This window comes from Globicephala melas, chromosome 6 (genome assembly GCF_963455315.2).
Source record: "Globicephala melas chromosome 6, mGloMel1.2, whole genome shotgun sequence".
In the NCBI taxonomy this organism is placed as follows: Eukaryota; Metazoa; Chordata; class Mammalia; order Artiodactyla; family Delphinidae; genus Globicephala; species Globicephala melas.
In genome coordinates this window covers 31,885,760-31,899,568 of record NC_083319.1, presented here as the reverse complement: position 1 = coordinate 31,899,568, position 13,809 = coordinate 31,885,760, and the positions used below count along the sequence as shown (strand labels likewise).

At 42.1% G+C, this 13,809-nt stretch overlaps 1 protein-coding gene across 5 annotated transcripts in view; it reads left to right on the top strand.

The window, feature by feature from the left end:
* MSANTD3 (Myb/SANT DNA binding domain containing 3) overlaps nucleotides 1–10,599 on the top strand; it is a 108,474-nt gene extending 97,875 nt beyond the window's left edge. For all 5 annotated transcript variants that reach the window (XM_060300695.2, XM_030829854.2, XM_060300694.2 and 2 more), the window contains exon 3: nucleotides 5,758–10,599. In XM_060300695.2, coding sequence (XP_060156678.1) covers nucleotides 5,758–6,167 — 410 coding nt within the window. In that variant the 3' untranslated portion in view covers nucleotides 6,168–10,599. The remainder of the gene's footprint in view (nucleotides 1–5,757) is intronic.
* The last annotated feature ends 3,210 nt before the right edge of the window (nucleotides 10,600–13,809 follow it).

The following is a 13,809-nucleotide window of genomic DNA, read 5'->3' as shown; positions in this document are numbered from 1 at the left end:
TGTATCTCAAAGATTTAGTACCAAAAAGGAGTGTCAATAAAATACCTTACTAATAATGTTTATTTTGATTAAATGTTGAAATGATAATACTTTAGATATATTGGATCAAAAATATATTACTAAAATTAATTTTACCTCTTTTTACTTCTTTAATGTGCCTATGAGAAAAATTTTTAATTACATATGTATCTCGTATTATGTTTCTATTGGCCAGCTCTGTCCAAACACCTTACAGAATGCCTGTGACAGAATTAGGTGCTGAAAGATTTGTTGGAACTTGTTAAACAGGAAGGAGCCTGACAGATTCCACTAGAGGCCTCCCTCCAACTGTTTCTTGTGTGAGATGGCTTCAGCTGTGTCATCTTTTTTTTTTTTTTTTTCCCAGATTCTTCAATAATCTAATGTTCTATGCCCTTCAGGCTGTTAGACCTTAAGGTATCCGGGTCTGGTTATGTCCCAGTGATAACAGAGGGCCTGTTGCGTGATGTATGCCAAATACACAGTAAAATCCAGAAATTCCAAGTGCTTCTTCATTTGAACCTATTTGGCTTCTCTCCTTTGTAACAGGGGTTTGATTTTCCCAATAATGAATGACTTAAAATAAGGTGCTTAAAAATTCCACATTGAGTCTCAAGATAGTGAACAAACACTATTTTAAAATGCCCTCTGAGCCTCAGTTTCCCCTTCTGTAAAACGAAGGAGTTGGGTTTGAGTTAGTTTTGCAGACCATGCCACGGATGGGTGAACTAAATTTGCTGTCACAATCCCCAGCAGTGAGGAAGTGAGGGGAACCCAGCTGCAAATGTGGATTTGAGAGTAGGGTGGAGGGTTGAGCCAGGGCAGCAAATGGTTGGAAAACTGGCCTTCAAGAGGTCAATGTCAGCTTTGAACTTTCAAGCCTGAAAAGTATGTCTTTGTCTTTTGATCTGATGATTTGGTCTAATATGATTATCTCTCATTCCAGTGTATGTACTCACTGTAGATTTATGTACAGAACTAAATATCCCATTTATTCATGTATAAACCATAATAAAACCAGTCAGATATTTCCCCTCACCAGCAGATTTTGCACTGGAAAAGGAAAACAAATATACAAATTTCAGCAACCTCAGAAATTTCATTAAACCTGCATAGAGGCATAGTTCATTTTAGAGTTCAATTATACGTTCAAGGAATCAGTTCCTATCATAAAGACAGCTACCGTAATGTCTGTGCCGTGCAAAATTATCCCCATTTATTGTGGTTCACCTGCAGACTCTACTGCCTCTGGTGAAGGCACTCAGCAAGTTCTTTTCACAAATAACACCCTTCAGGACGGCCCCTTCCTGTTTTACACAGCATTGTCTCAGAACTTGTGGCCAAAGTAATTCAAAAGCAAGCTAACGACTAACAGGGACTCCTGAGGCCAGTGGTATTGAATTAACAGGCCAGAAGGGGACCCTGTGACCTCTCCAAGAGCTGCCCATTCATAAGCTGACAAAATGTAACCTCTAAATACAAAATTCCAATTATCAAAAACAGCTGTGTCATCTTGATCACCATCCCCTGCATGCATATTCTTAGCTTTGTCAATGACTTGCTCGAAATGTACATCTGTAGTTGAACACAGTAGTCTTAAAATTTAACACTTAGGAATGTATTTGTAAAAAAACCAGTATTTTCCCTTTAAATATATTAAAACAATTTATACCCTGTAGATTTATGATCTGTGATAATTTGCCTTTGACACTTATCTTCCATTATCGTTGGGGAAGAGGTTTGCAGAACAAACTAAGGGAGCCAACAAAATTTGCTAGGGGTGGTCGGGAGGGAAGGATGGCCAAATGTCAAATACACTTAGGAAAACTAAGCTTTCAGTAGTACTCAAATATTTTGAGAGAACTTACACTTAATTCATATGCTATTATTTCTCTACTATAAAGCTATAATCCAGTAACACAGACATAGGTATGCAAAGCTATATTAAATAATGCAGACATTTCTTAATTATTTCCATTATTATCACTGTTTAGACCAATCCTATTCTTTTGGGGTGGGAACTCCAGTAGAGGGGACTGACATATTTCCAGTCAGGCACACTAGCATCATTGGTCTGGAAAAGCCCTTTTTTTGTGTGTTACTTACACATTTATTACTTTTCTATCCCCATTCACCACTTTCATTCTTTTCTTCTGCACCTTAATCATTCTAAGGTGCTTGTGTATTCTCTCACATGTTCTTGAAAGCATGCGTTGGCGTCGTGTGTGCCTATATTTTAAATTTACATGGATTAAAAATTGTGCAGTAGATACCTTCCTTTTCCTTTTGCTGCTTTTCACTTAGAATGTTTTAAATATCTATTCCCATTGCAGTGTGTAAGTCTAATTTGTTTCTTTTCGTTGATGGATAATATTCCGTAGTATGCATCCCCCACATCTTATTTATCCGTGTTCCCAGTCCGTCCTGTTTACTTTGTTCTGCTAAGAAGAGCTGAGCTTTGGCCTGTACACAGTTTCCTTCCCATCCTTTTACTGCCTTAGTAGGTTTTCCCGATGAGCTTAAACGTACTCAAATTGCCCAAGTGGAAGAATACCCCCTTGACTGTGTTCTCTGCTCCCAGGAAAGCTTTCAGGCCTTCCTATCCATTTTGCACAAGATTGAATTGTTTTCTACTTCAGGTGGCTTTGTTTTACCTGGGAGAGAGATTACCTGGTGTGTGTTTGCAGCAGGTTGCCATGCCCAGGATAGTCTTTCTCTAATTAAGAGGAGATTCTCCCCATCTGAACACTAGCTTCCATTCATTGGAGCTACTATGTGTGTGAAAGTTAATTACTCCATTGAGCTTCTCTAGTTTTAAGCCCCAGCTTCTGCCAGAGTCTTAAGAGGCCTGGCTTTTTAAATTTAAAATGCATTTGTTAGCACACATTTAAACTAAAAAAATTAGTTTTAAAGTAGAGTCATTTCTCTGCTCCTGGACATAAACATGCTGTCTTCACGTTCACAACTCGAGAGAGAAATTTGGAGATCAGAATTTAGGATATACACCCATATTCTTAATAATAGATGGTTTTGTAGTTGATACAACTTGGAGATTGCCTTTTAAGACACACAAGTGATCAGCTGAGCAAGTGACACAGTGAGAGGCTAGGTGCTGTAGTAGCTGAGCTTGGATTTTGGAGTTGTGCAGACCTGGACTGGAGTCCTGGTTCTTTGAACTAGCCAAATGACTTTAGATGTTGTGTTTGGTTTTCTATACTAATACCTCCCTCAGAGGGTTGCTGTAAGGATTAAATGAAGTAATGCTGCAAAGCACTAGCCTAATGCCTAGCTAGCTACTCAGAAAATGGTAGCTGCTGTCGTCATCGTCATCACCATCACCATCACCATCATCAAAAGGCTCCTAAAGCCAAGAATTACTGAGATAAAAATGAGCGTTTGGCAATTGGGAGAGATGAGTAGCATCATCAGGGCATGAACTTTAAAGGCTCAGAGGAGTATTCAGAACTATCCTCTGGAATGAAATCAAAGAGAAAAGAGGCTAAAGGTACCAAAAAACGTCTAATGTGTCCAGTCTTCTTTGAAGAAGTTTCAGATCTGAGACTAGAAAGGAAACGGATGAGGTAATCCTCTTTGCATCTGATCCCATCTGAGGGATCCTATTCTCAGTGCCAAGCCTTTCCTGTTCCTTTGTCCTGTGCCTCAGCTCTCCACTCAGAACACTGTTCTTTCTACACAGTTGTGCTGTGTTGAGAGGGATGTGACCTACTGCAGCCAATTCATCCTGCTCACGTTTCTTATATGCCTAGCAGTGTGTCAGGCCCTGTTCTGGGTCCTCCAGGAGGATGAACTAGAGGCAGTCTCTGTCTTCAAAGTAATCAGAGACCTGAAGGGGAGGTAGTTAAGCCGCCAGTTTTAACAAGTGCTCTGCCAGAGGTAGGCTTAGGAACCAGTGGGAGCATGAAGGAAGGACATCTAATTGAGGCTATAGCCGCTGGATTTGGGAAAGATTCCTAGGGAGACATTTTCATTATCTCTGGATGACAGAGAAGTCCTTTTAACCTCCTCTTTCAAAAGTAAGGTTTTTACCTTTTCTTTTATCTTAATTAGGGACTAGTTATGGTTGTTACCTAACCCCTTGGAGTGAAATAATCTAAATAAACAGTAGCCATTTTCCTTTTATTAACAGACTATTATGAGTTAGGTTTCCCCCAGTAGCCATTAACATTCCCAGCACCCCATCTTCTGCAATAATGGAGTGGATGTAATCAACTCTGTTAATAAATTGATATTATTTTTCTCCAAGGAGAGGATTCTCATCATTGGAAATATAAAGCTTCCCAAGAAGGCATTGGAGTCACAGCTAGAAGACTCCATGGGTTAGTGGGGTTAATGGTTTCCTTATTGAAACTTCCTAATTGATACTTGTATCATTGCCCAATAAAAATACTAGTGCAAACATGGCGCCACCAAATGTGGCATCCTTTTATATCCAGAAGCTCTTTTCCCCTTTTGTTCAAAGCTTCAGCCCGTAAATATTCACTAGGCATCCACTAGGTACCAAGCAAAATAATTGGTGCCCAAGGATAAAAGAAAAGATTAAGGCATGGTCCCCAAACCATACTAGAATGTGTTAAGTGCTGTAACAGAAGAGTATGTACAGAGAAAGAAGAGGGCTGAGGTTTCACAGCAAGTGGCATTGATCCTGAATGAAGTAGGGGTTAGGAGGGAGGTTGAAAGGGGAAACTGGAGTAAGAGTGTGTGTTTGCGTAAGGGAGTCGGGACAAATAGTGAGCCCAACTTTAGCTGAAGGAGCAGTGAGACAGAATTATGGGAGAAAATAAAGATTGTGGTAGGATTGGAGGGTACACAGGGTATTTTGAAGAGTAAGACAAGGAAGATAAAGGAAGGTCGGAACCAGATTAAGAGGGTACTTAGGGTGGATTGGAAACAGAGCCGAAGATAGGAACCCCAGGCGAACATTTAAGTGTGAGTCCTGACAGGAGACTTAAAGAGCAATCAGAGAGGAGGCTGTAGAAAACTTAGGAGAGACCAGTGGTTCAGAAGCTAATGGAGGAAAGAAATGTCAAGAAGGATTGTCAAGTGCTAGGGAGAAGTTACATACGAGGGACGTTAGAAAGTGTCTTTGGGATCTGAATATTGACCCCCAGATGGCAGTGCTTGAGGCAACAGCCAGATGTAGGAGACTGAAGAGAAGTCTGAGGAAGTTAAACCAGGGAGTGTAGGCTCATCTTTCAAGGAAGAACCTTTGTTAAGATGGCTATTCTGGGTAAGGGTTAAGACCTGTGACCAGGACCCACAGCAAATGTGCCCTTGTGGAGACTGAACTTCAGTGTTCGTGGCTGAATGAGAGTCAGAGAGGGAGAGAGACTGAGGGAGAACTTAATCTGAAAACCCACTGCTGGCCTCACACTGTGGTCTTCTGCTCACTGGGAGTCATGCACGTGTCATGTTAGGATTTATATCCACATAACCAGGTCTCCAATTCTTGATAAGCACAATCTCTGACCACTGTTCCCGTAGTTCGAAGTGCCAGAAATGACATAATGAAACCCTTTATCGTTACTTCTTCAGGGAAAATTGCTCTCGATTTATGGGTTTTTGAGAAGTCAGGTGGGGCAGGGGTACCTGTGAACATGCAGACCAGAGCAGATGCTACTTCAGATCATCCTGTCGTGGGGGACCCTGTCATTTGAAATAGGATTGATTTACTCTCTGCCTGTAAAATCTTTGAACATGTTTTCTGCTACTGTTTTTCAGAATCATTTGCTGTTTCAAATAGAGAACTGTGCGATGATGAGAAAGAGTTCATACATTTCCCAGTATGTGAGGGGACCTCCCAACCTGAACCCTCGTGTTCAGCTGTCAGAATAACAGCCAATAAAAACTACAGGAGCAAAACCTCTCAGGAAGGTGCTTTAAAAAAGATGCATGAGGAAGAACACCATCAACAAATGTCCATCTTACAACTGCAGCTGATACAGATGAATGAGGTGCATGTGGCCAAAATCCAGCAGCTAGAGCGAGAGTGTGAGATGGCAGAGGAGGAACACAGGATAAGAATGGAAGTTCTCAATAAAAAGAAGATGTATTGGGAAAGAAAACTGCAAACTTTTACCAAGGAATGGCCTGTTTCCTCATTTAACCGGCCCTTTCCCAATTCACCCTAAGACGGTGGGGTGTGGCTCCCTTGTAATTAATCTGTGTTGGCAAAGAAGGCCTGGAACACGAACTTGCGGTCGGTAGCCTGTCACAGAGCTACAACTAGGAAGATGAGAGTGGTAGTAGTCACTTATTTAAGAATACATTCAGGTAAACAGCTGCACCCTATGTACCCCTGAAGTGGCAAAGAAGCTGTTCGAGTCTTCTGAAAATTATCACTATGAGTGCTATCATTCTGAATGTAATGTCTCTTAATTAGAATTCATACAAGAACCATGTGTGAGTGTTGTTGTTGTATTTTTTTAATCAAATGCAAGTGTGACTATAAAGGAGTGTGGCTGGGTTTTGTGGGTTTTTTTTTTTTTTTTTAAATAGACGTCAGACCTTGTCCATCCAAATGAACGCCCTCCCATTGAAAGTGGCTGTCCTGGGAGGACACACGTTTCTCCAGTGGTGATGCTGTCGCTGAGAATTTGCTAGAGGTCTTTCGGAGCCTCCACAAGAGCTACAGCACACTTTTCATTTTTTCAATGTCATCTTTGGAGTGTGGATTTTCTGTTTTTAAACAGCCGAACATAATGGAAGGCTCTTTTCTAATGTGGCTCATAGGCTGCCTTTTAAGTCCTTCCTTTCCCCAAAGAGGAGTTCCAAATAATGTCTCCAGCAGGTGTAGCTTTGTTGGAACTAAGGATGTGACTACTTTGAGGGAGAAACGTTCGTTTAGAGCTCTACATTCTGTCCTGCTTGTTTTATTAAAAGACAAGACTTGTGATTTTATAGTCACACTGTGTATGTTTTTGAAAGGTGCTGCCCGCCCCCACTGTGCTACAGTTTTTGCCTTCCTGCTGTAGTTTCCTACCGACTTTGTACTACTGAGTAAATGGTTGCCCTTGTTTTTAATCTTTAGCCACCTAAGGCAAGGCCCTTCCCTCGCCATGCTCCTGGTGCTAGCTAATAGTGATGCTACGTAGTCTGCAGAGTATGCAGTTAGTATTGAGCTTTTGCAGAATCCATTACCAATGTATTTGGAAACGTGGATTGATAAATGGATATTTTGACTGAGCTGTGATATAACTTCTCCTGTAGCCTAGTGTGAAAAACAGCCTTGGGAGTTGGGCATAACAGTAGCTGGAAGAAGCAAAGTGACAGTTAAGTGCCAAGGCAGGTCAGCAATTTCTGAGAATGAAAGTTCAAGGCCATGTGGTGGGGAAGGAGGAGTGTGTGTGACAGAGGCTATATAGGGAGTGTAGGACGAGGAGTCAGGGCTTGAATTCTGAGCTTGGCTCTGTCTCAAGTGCTGTGTGACCTTAAGTTACTCCATTTAGTCTTTGGCCCTGGTGTTTCCCGTCTATAGAACAGGAGAGTTGGTCTAGGTGATGGTTAGAATCTGCTACAGCTCCTTGACTGTGATTTGATCTGCACAGTCTTGGATGAGTACTGCTAACATCATGATTGTCCGGAGGACGCGGGTCAACAGGGAGAGGTTACTGCAGTGGCTAAGCTTCCTTCCTTTCATAATTTTGGAATTTGGGTCCTGGGGTCTGTATATACTAATATACTAATATATGCACTGCATAAAACTTAAGTGGATATCAATTTATTTTACACACTGATCATATTTTAAATATCTTAGAGGAACTGGTTATTTGAAGGAACCCTGTGAAGACTAGTCTTCTTTCAAAGGAAGGATGCTTTTGTAAGGATTTGTGTTCTTAATTTAGTTTTTACCAAATGGACCCTTTAGAGAAGCAGCATCTGGAAAAAGTCCCAAACGTAACCTATTTATGGGAGACATTAGGGCAGAGAGTGGCAGGTCCTCAACACAGATGATATGGACTGAGAAAAGTTTGCCTTTGCTTCACCTATTGAGCCATCTGGAAATCTCCTTAATATGCAGATTCTGGTGGGGGGGCCTGAGATTGTGCATTTCTCACAAGCTCCCAGGTTATGCCAGTTCTGCTTGTCTGGTCACCACCATTCTGTGTAGCAAGGTTTTAGAGGACCCAGTGAACCTTTTACCTGTTCTCAAAAAAAAAAAAAAAAAACCCATTAGGTTAGGTATACTTTTGTGTACAGCATTGTGCCGGATATTATTCCTCTCTCAGAATTTACCACCTAATCACACAAATAACAATGTAGAACAGCACAAAAAATGCTCACGCACATAATGGAACTATAAAAGCATCGAACTAATTCCTAACTGAACAAATAAAGGATAATTAAACCAGCAGGCTAAAGCACCTTGTTCTACTGTTAATGGTATTTACGAGTTTATAACAGTTTTCAACCTTGAGTATGCATTAGAAACAGTATTTTATAAAAAATTAGTCCCGCTGGGTCCCACTCCCAGGGGATTCTCATTCAGTTTACCTGGATTGAGGCCTGGTCCTCTATATTTTTTGGAAGCTTTACAGGGAGTGATGATGCCCAGTTGGGATTGAGAACCACTGGTGTAGAGTTCACAAATGTGTCTCATTTGGTCCTTAGTCCTGTGAAGTCCTGCAGAAGTGAGGAAATGATGCTCAGAGAAGAACCGCCTGCACCAGGATGAAACCTAGTGAACAGCAAAGCAGAACCTCAGTCCTAGGTCTCTCGACTCAAAAACAAATAGGCCCACCTGCCTTCCCCCACCCCATCCCTCAAAGCTATATCGTGGATTTGCTTTACCCCGAGAGCCAGATCACATCTACAGGATACTTGTAATGCCTCCACTCATGAACAGGTACATCCCAATTCATTCCACTTTTGAGTAGTTCCTTACCTGAGGTGGAAATGCAATAATCATTTCTTGGTAGATGCTGTAGAGAATTGACCGATAAATACTAAGACACAGTTCATCATCCCCTGACCTGCCAAATAATGGACACAGCCCAGTAGGGGACATAAGACTTGTATACAGCTATCATGTACTTGATCAGGCACGTCTTCTAAAGGATTTGAAGCCTAGCAGAGAGTGAAGAAACTTGAAGGAAAGCCTGGAGGAGGTAGCATTTGAGCTAAATCTTTAGAGTTGGTATTTTGGTAGGTGCAGATTCAGAAAGGAGAGGAACTTCACTAGATGCAAGGTCCTGTTGAAGGTTCAAGATGGTGAGACACATAATTGGGAGGACATGGGAGAATATCCAAATTAGGCAGTAACATGATCAAAACTGTGCTCCAGGAGGAAGATTAGAAGATGGAATTGAGTTTAGAGAAGACTGGAGTTCAGGAGATGAGGTAGGAGGGTTTGGTTACGATGAGATGATAGGAGCACCTAGTAAAAAACGAGGGAGACCAATGTGAAGGGCGTTGCTGAAGTGGAATCAGTCAGTCTTGGCAGCACATTGCTTTTGTTGGAGGGGATGGGTAAAGTTTTAAAGCTAGATGCCGGAAAGAATGATGCTGATTGAAATAAAGAACGGATGCATTTCTGGCTGACGTGTCCTAGGAGAGGCCTAGACATGAACTAGTGCAGTTGTTCCCACCCACTCAGCCTCAAACATCAGCACCTCCTCCCGTCTCCTCTTCGGCTGTCACCTCTTTGCTCTGGCTTCTGCCTCTTCAGCCTCCTGTGCTGCCTCTTGCACCTGTTCATCTGACGTTTTAACCCCTCCCTGCTGGGTCCTTGTCCCTCGACTCAATTTGGTGCTCCCTCTGCCATCAGTACCTCCAGTGCAGCTGGTGGTGCATCAGTCACCATCTCTTATAATGGCTTCACACTTGAAAGAGCAGGAAAGACTATAGTTGATGCTTAACAACCAGGGGGCTAGGGGTGCCCACCACCCCCAGCTGTGGAAAATCCGCTTATAACTTTACATTCAGGCCTCTGTATCTGCAGTTCTGCATCTGGGGATTCAATCAACTGCGGATGGTGTGCTGTAGTACCCATTTATTGGAAAAAAAAATCTGAGTATAAGTGGACCAGCACAGTTGAAACCCATGTTGTTCAAGGGTCAACGGGATGTCTTTTTTTATTTTTTTAAATATTTATTTATTTAATTTATTTTGGCTGCGCTGTACCAGGTCTTAATTGCAAATTGCAACATGTGGGATCTTATTTTTTATTTTTATTTTTTTTTACTTGTGGCACGCGGGCTTCTTAGTTGCGGCATGCATGTGGGATCTACTTCCCCGACGAGGGATCGAACCCAGGCCCCTGCATTGGGAGTGTGGAATCTTACCTACTGGACCACCAGGAAAGTCCCTCAACTGGATTTCTTTATCTTGAGCTTCAATTCTTTTCTAGCTGGCATCCACAAATTTCAGGGTATTTTTTAAGTGTCCCATGTTGTGTAAAGGTACACTGGCTGAGAGGGGATGTTAATTCCCATGTATCCCTATTACAGTCTGTTTCCAAAAATCAAACATAGAATCCTACCTTATTAATGCATTAAAAATTAGCAAATATTTTAGGAACTTTTCAGGGAGAATCTTAAAATGCATTGGCTTTTTTTTTTTTTTTTTTTTTTAAGAAGAAAGAGAACAGAAGAAGAGAGGTATGGTGGGGCAGTGCATTTGAGTTGTCAACAGCTTCTGCAGTGTCAGGTCAATTACATCAACACTTGGTCTGGACCAGGGGAAAGGAATGGTTCTGCCTCCTGGGAATGTCAGAAGGACCTGATAATTATATTTGGCAAAGCCAAGAAGAGTGGCTCTGTAATGTCATTGCTAAGAATTACCCTTTTAATAGTATCTCTGGATGTCTGAGCTGTTCAAATGGAATGACACTTCTTTTCTGCTGTGGCTTTCATTTCTGTTGGGCTGCTTCCCAGCTGGTCCTTTTGTTCTTCCTTGCCCTTTTCTATCTTCTGCCTTCCCAGCCCTGTTTCTCCAACCCCTTCTTCTGCACCCACAGCAGTTTTCACTGTCCCCCCTTTTACAGTTGGAGTCATGTGAGAATGTGTGTAAGGGAGATACTTGCCCAAAACCAGCATATTCAACATGTGGTATCAATAAGGTGAAGTGTAGCCTTGGACTAGACAAAATATCGACCATCTGCTTCCCTGCTGCATCCGCTACTTTTGTGTTGGTGGGACCCAGAAGTCACGGAAAAGGTCACCAGTGATTCATGTCTGCGACAAATTCTTTTCTAATTGTGCCGTATATTATGCCCTTCAATACAACTTACTAATCTCTGCCTCAGTTTTTCCATCTGTGAAAGTGGTGTAATACTTATCTACCTCCCTTGAATGTTGTAAAGATTAGTCTATGTTAGTAAAGCACTTTTGAAATAAAGAGTGATGTAAAGCATTTTAATATTATTGTTGTCATTGTGATGTGGATGCCCCCCTGTAGAGATGCTGCTCTGTAGGGGAAGTACCCCATGGATACCACGGTTTAGGAACACCCAGTACAGAAAACGTCCATAACAGACACAAGAGTGATTTCTTGGTGTGTGTGAAAGTTTTCAACATAGTATTTCCTTAAACAGCCCTTTGGTTCATTTAGAATGATATTTGATTATAGAAGAGTGATTTATGTAAGATTTTTAAAGAACATATCTATTGAACCTTTATTACCCAGTATAATAGGGTTTGCAAGCTGATTATTAACCTAACAGTGCAGTTTGTCAACATTAGGTGGAAAACTTCCATTTCTACATTATCCAGATGCCCAGATTGTGCGTGAAGGTTTTTTCACTGTTGACACTGATTAGAGTGGACAGAATGGGGATCCTGCTACTTCTGAGTGAGGGGATCGCAGCTCCAGTTCCACTTGCAAAATATTCTCACAGCACCTCTAGTGTGGGGGGAAAAGACTCACCATGTGTGTTCATCAGAGTAGGGGGTTCTCTAGGCATAAACTTGGGCTCCCTTTCTTAACTCCCGATAACTGCTAAGAGATTTAATTAGGTTCTGGTCTGAATTTTCTCTTTTGTGGGTTTGTTGGGGGGAAAAAATTCCAAACCCTGTTATTTAAGAAATCGGTTATTTTTAATGAAAAGGACACCTGTTACAGTGGAACTACTGTAAATAGTAGCAGAAGTTAAGGTTCCCGTTCCTTTTTTTTTTTTTTTTTTTTTTTTTGCGGTACGCGGGTCTCTCACTGTTGTGGCCTCTCCCGTTGTGGAGCACAGGCTCCCGACGCACAGGCTCAGCGGCCATGGCTCACAGGCCCAGCCGCTCCGCGGCATGTGGTATCTTCCCGGACTGGGGCACGAACCCGTGTCCCTTGCATCGGCAGGCGGACTCTCAACCACTGCGCCACCAGGGAAGCCCCCCGGTTCCTTTTTGTCTCATCATCTGGTTTAGCTTCCAGAGTAACCAAGAAGGAAACTCACACTGGTGCTCTGCTGATGAGGTGCATGTGGTTCTAGATTTTTATCCTTGAGTCTCAAAGAGTTTTTGGATGGGCTGGTGTTACACTTTCTGCAGGAATGGAAGGTGGTCACTCTAGTCGCTCAGCCTTTGGGAAATCTGGGAGGCTGCTGGGGCCCATCTGCTCTCATGTGGTCACACTGAGCCCAAGGCTGCAGGGGCAGGAACTGCCCAGGGGAACCCCTTCTCATGGTGACGGCTGAAGTACAAGAGGGCAAGCCCACCTGTGGAAGCACATTTCAAGTTTCAGTGTCATATCTGCTAATATCTTCTTGGCCAAGGCAAGTCACGTGGCTGAGCCAAAGGTCAAGGGGAGGGAAGTAGACTCCTCTTAAGAAGGTGAGGGGAGGGTGTGAAAAATTTGAACAATAATCTAATTTACCACAGTGTCACAAGTGGGGAGGCAACGAGTGGAATACCAAGGAGTTGAGATTATATTATTAATTGAGGAACAGAGAATCTAGGGGGGAACTGCATCCCTGTTCCTTCCTCTCTTTCTTTTTTTGGAGGGGGAGGCTTTAAAATAGTGATAATAATAGAATATATGTCATAGGGATGTTGGATTAAATGAGCAATATGTATTTAGTTATATGTATTTAGAACAGAGCCTGGCACACAAACACTGTAAGTTTTAGCCACTATTTTTTTCTCTTAAGGTCATATGGCTTCTAAATGGGTCAGGGATATTTGAACCCAAGTGGCCTGGCTCTGGAGCTCATGCTTTTAAGAATCAGAATGCACAGTGTTTCTATTCAGAGCCTGAGTTCACATCTTTGCTTTGCAAAGAATGTGGCCTCCTGAATATTAGATCATCATCTGTAAAATACTTTCCAAGACTGCTATAACGATTACATGAGAATATACATATGAAAGGGCCACATAAACTATAAAATCACCCCCCCCCCAAATCCCTAAACCTTTCTTCTGATATTCTGTGTTACAGGACAGTCCAAGACACTCTTCTCCCGTTACAAAACTTCACCTTAATCTCTTCCTCCAGCCTCCCCACTCTGTGACAATCCCTGAACTCACTTATCATCTTGGTTTCAGAACCAGGCTCTGTGAAATTACTTCTGTTGATCCCTCTAACTGAAGTGCTCTCAGCATCTCTACAACCCCTTCCCATCACCTGTGCTGCTGAAGTGTCATCCATCCTTCAAGGTCAAGTGACACCAGGACACGCTCCTGTAACCTGGGCTCTGGTCCCAGCTTTGCTGGTAACTCATCACTCTCTGGATTAATATAATTTCCTTGTTTGTAAATTAAGGGTGTTGGAGGAGAGGATGTCTACATTCCCTTCCCCTGTTCTAATTAGTCTAATTCTGAAGTTAAACTAATCTTTTCAATTTACTGT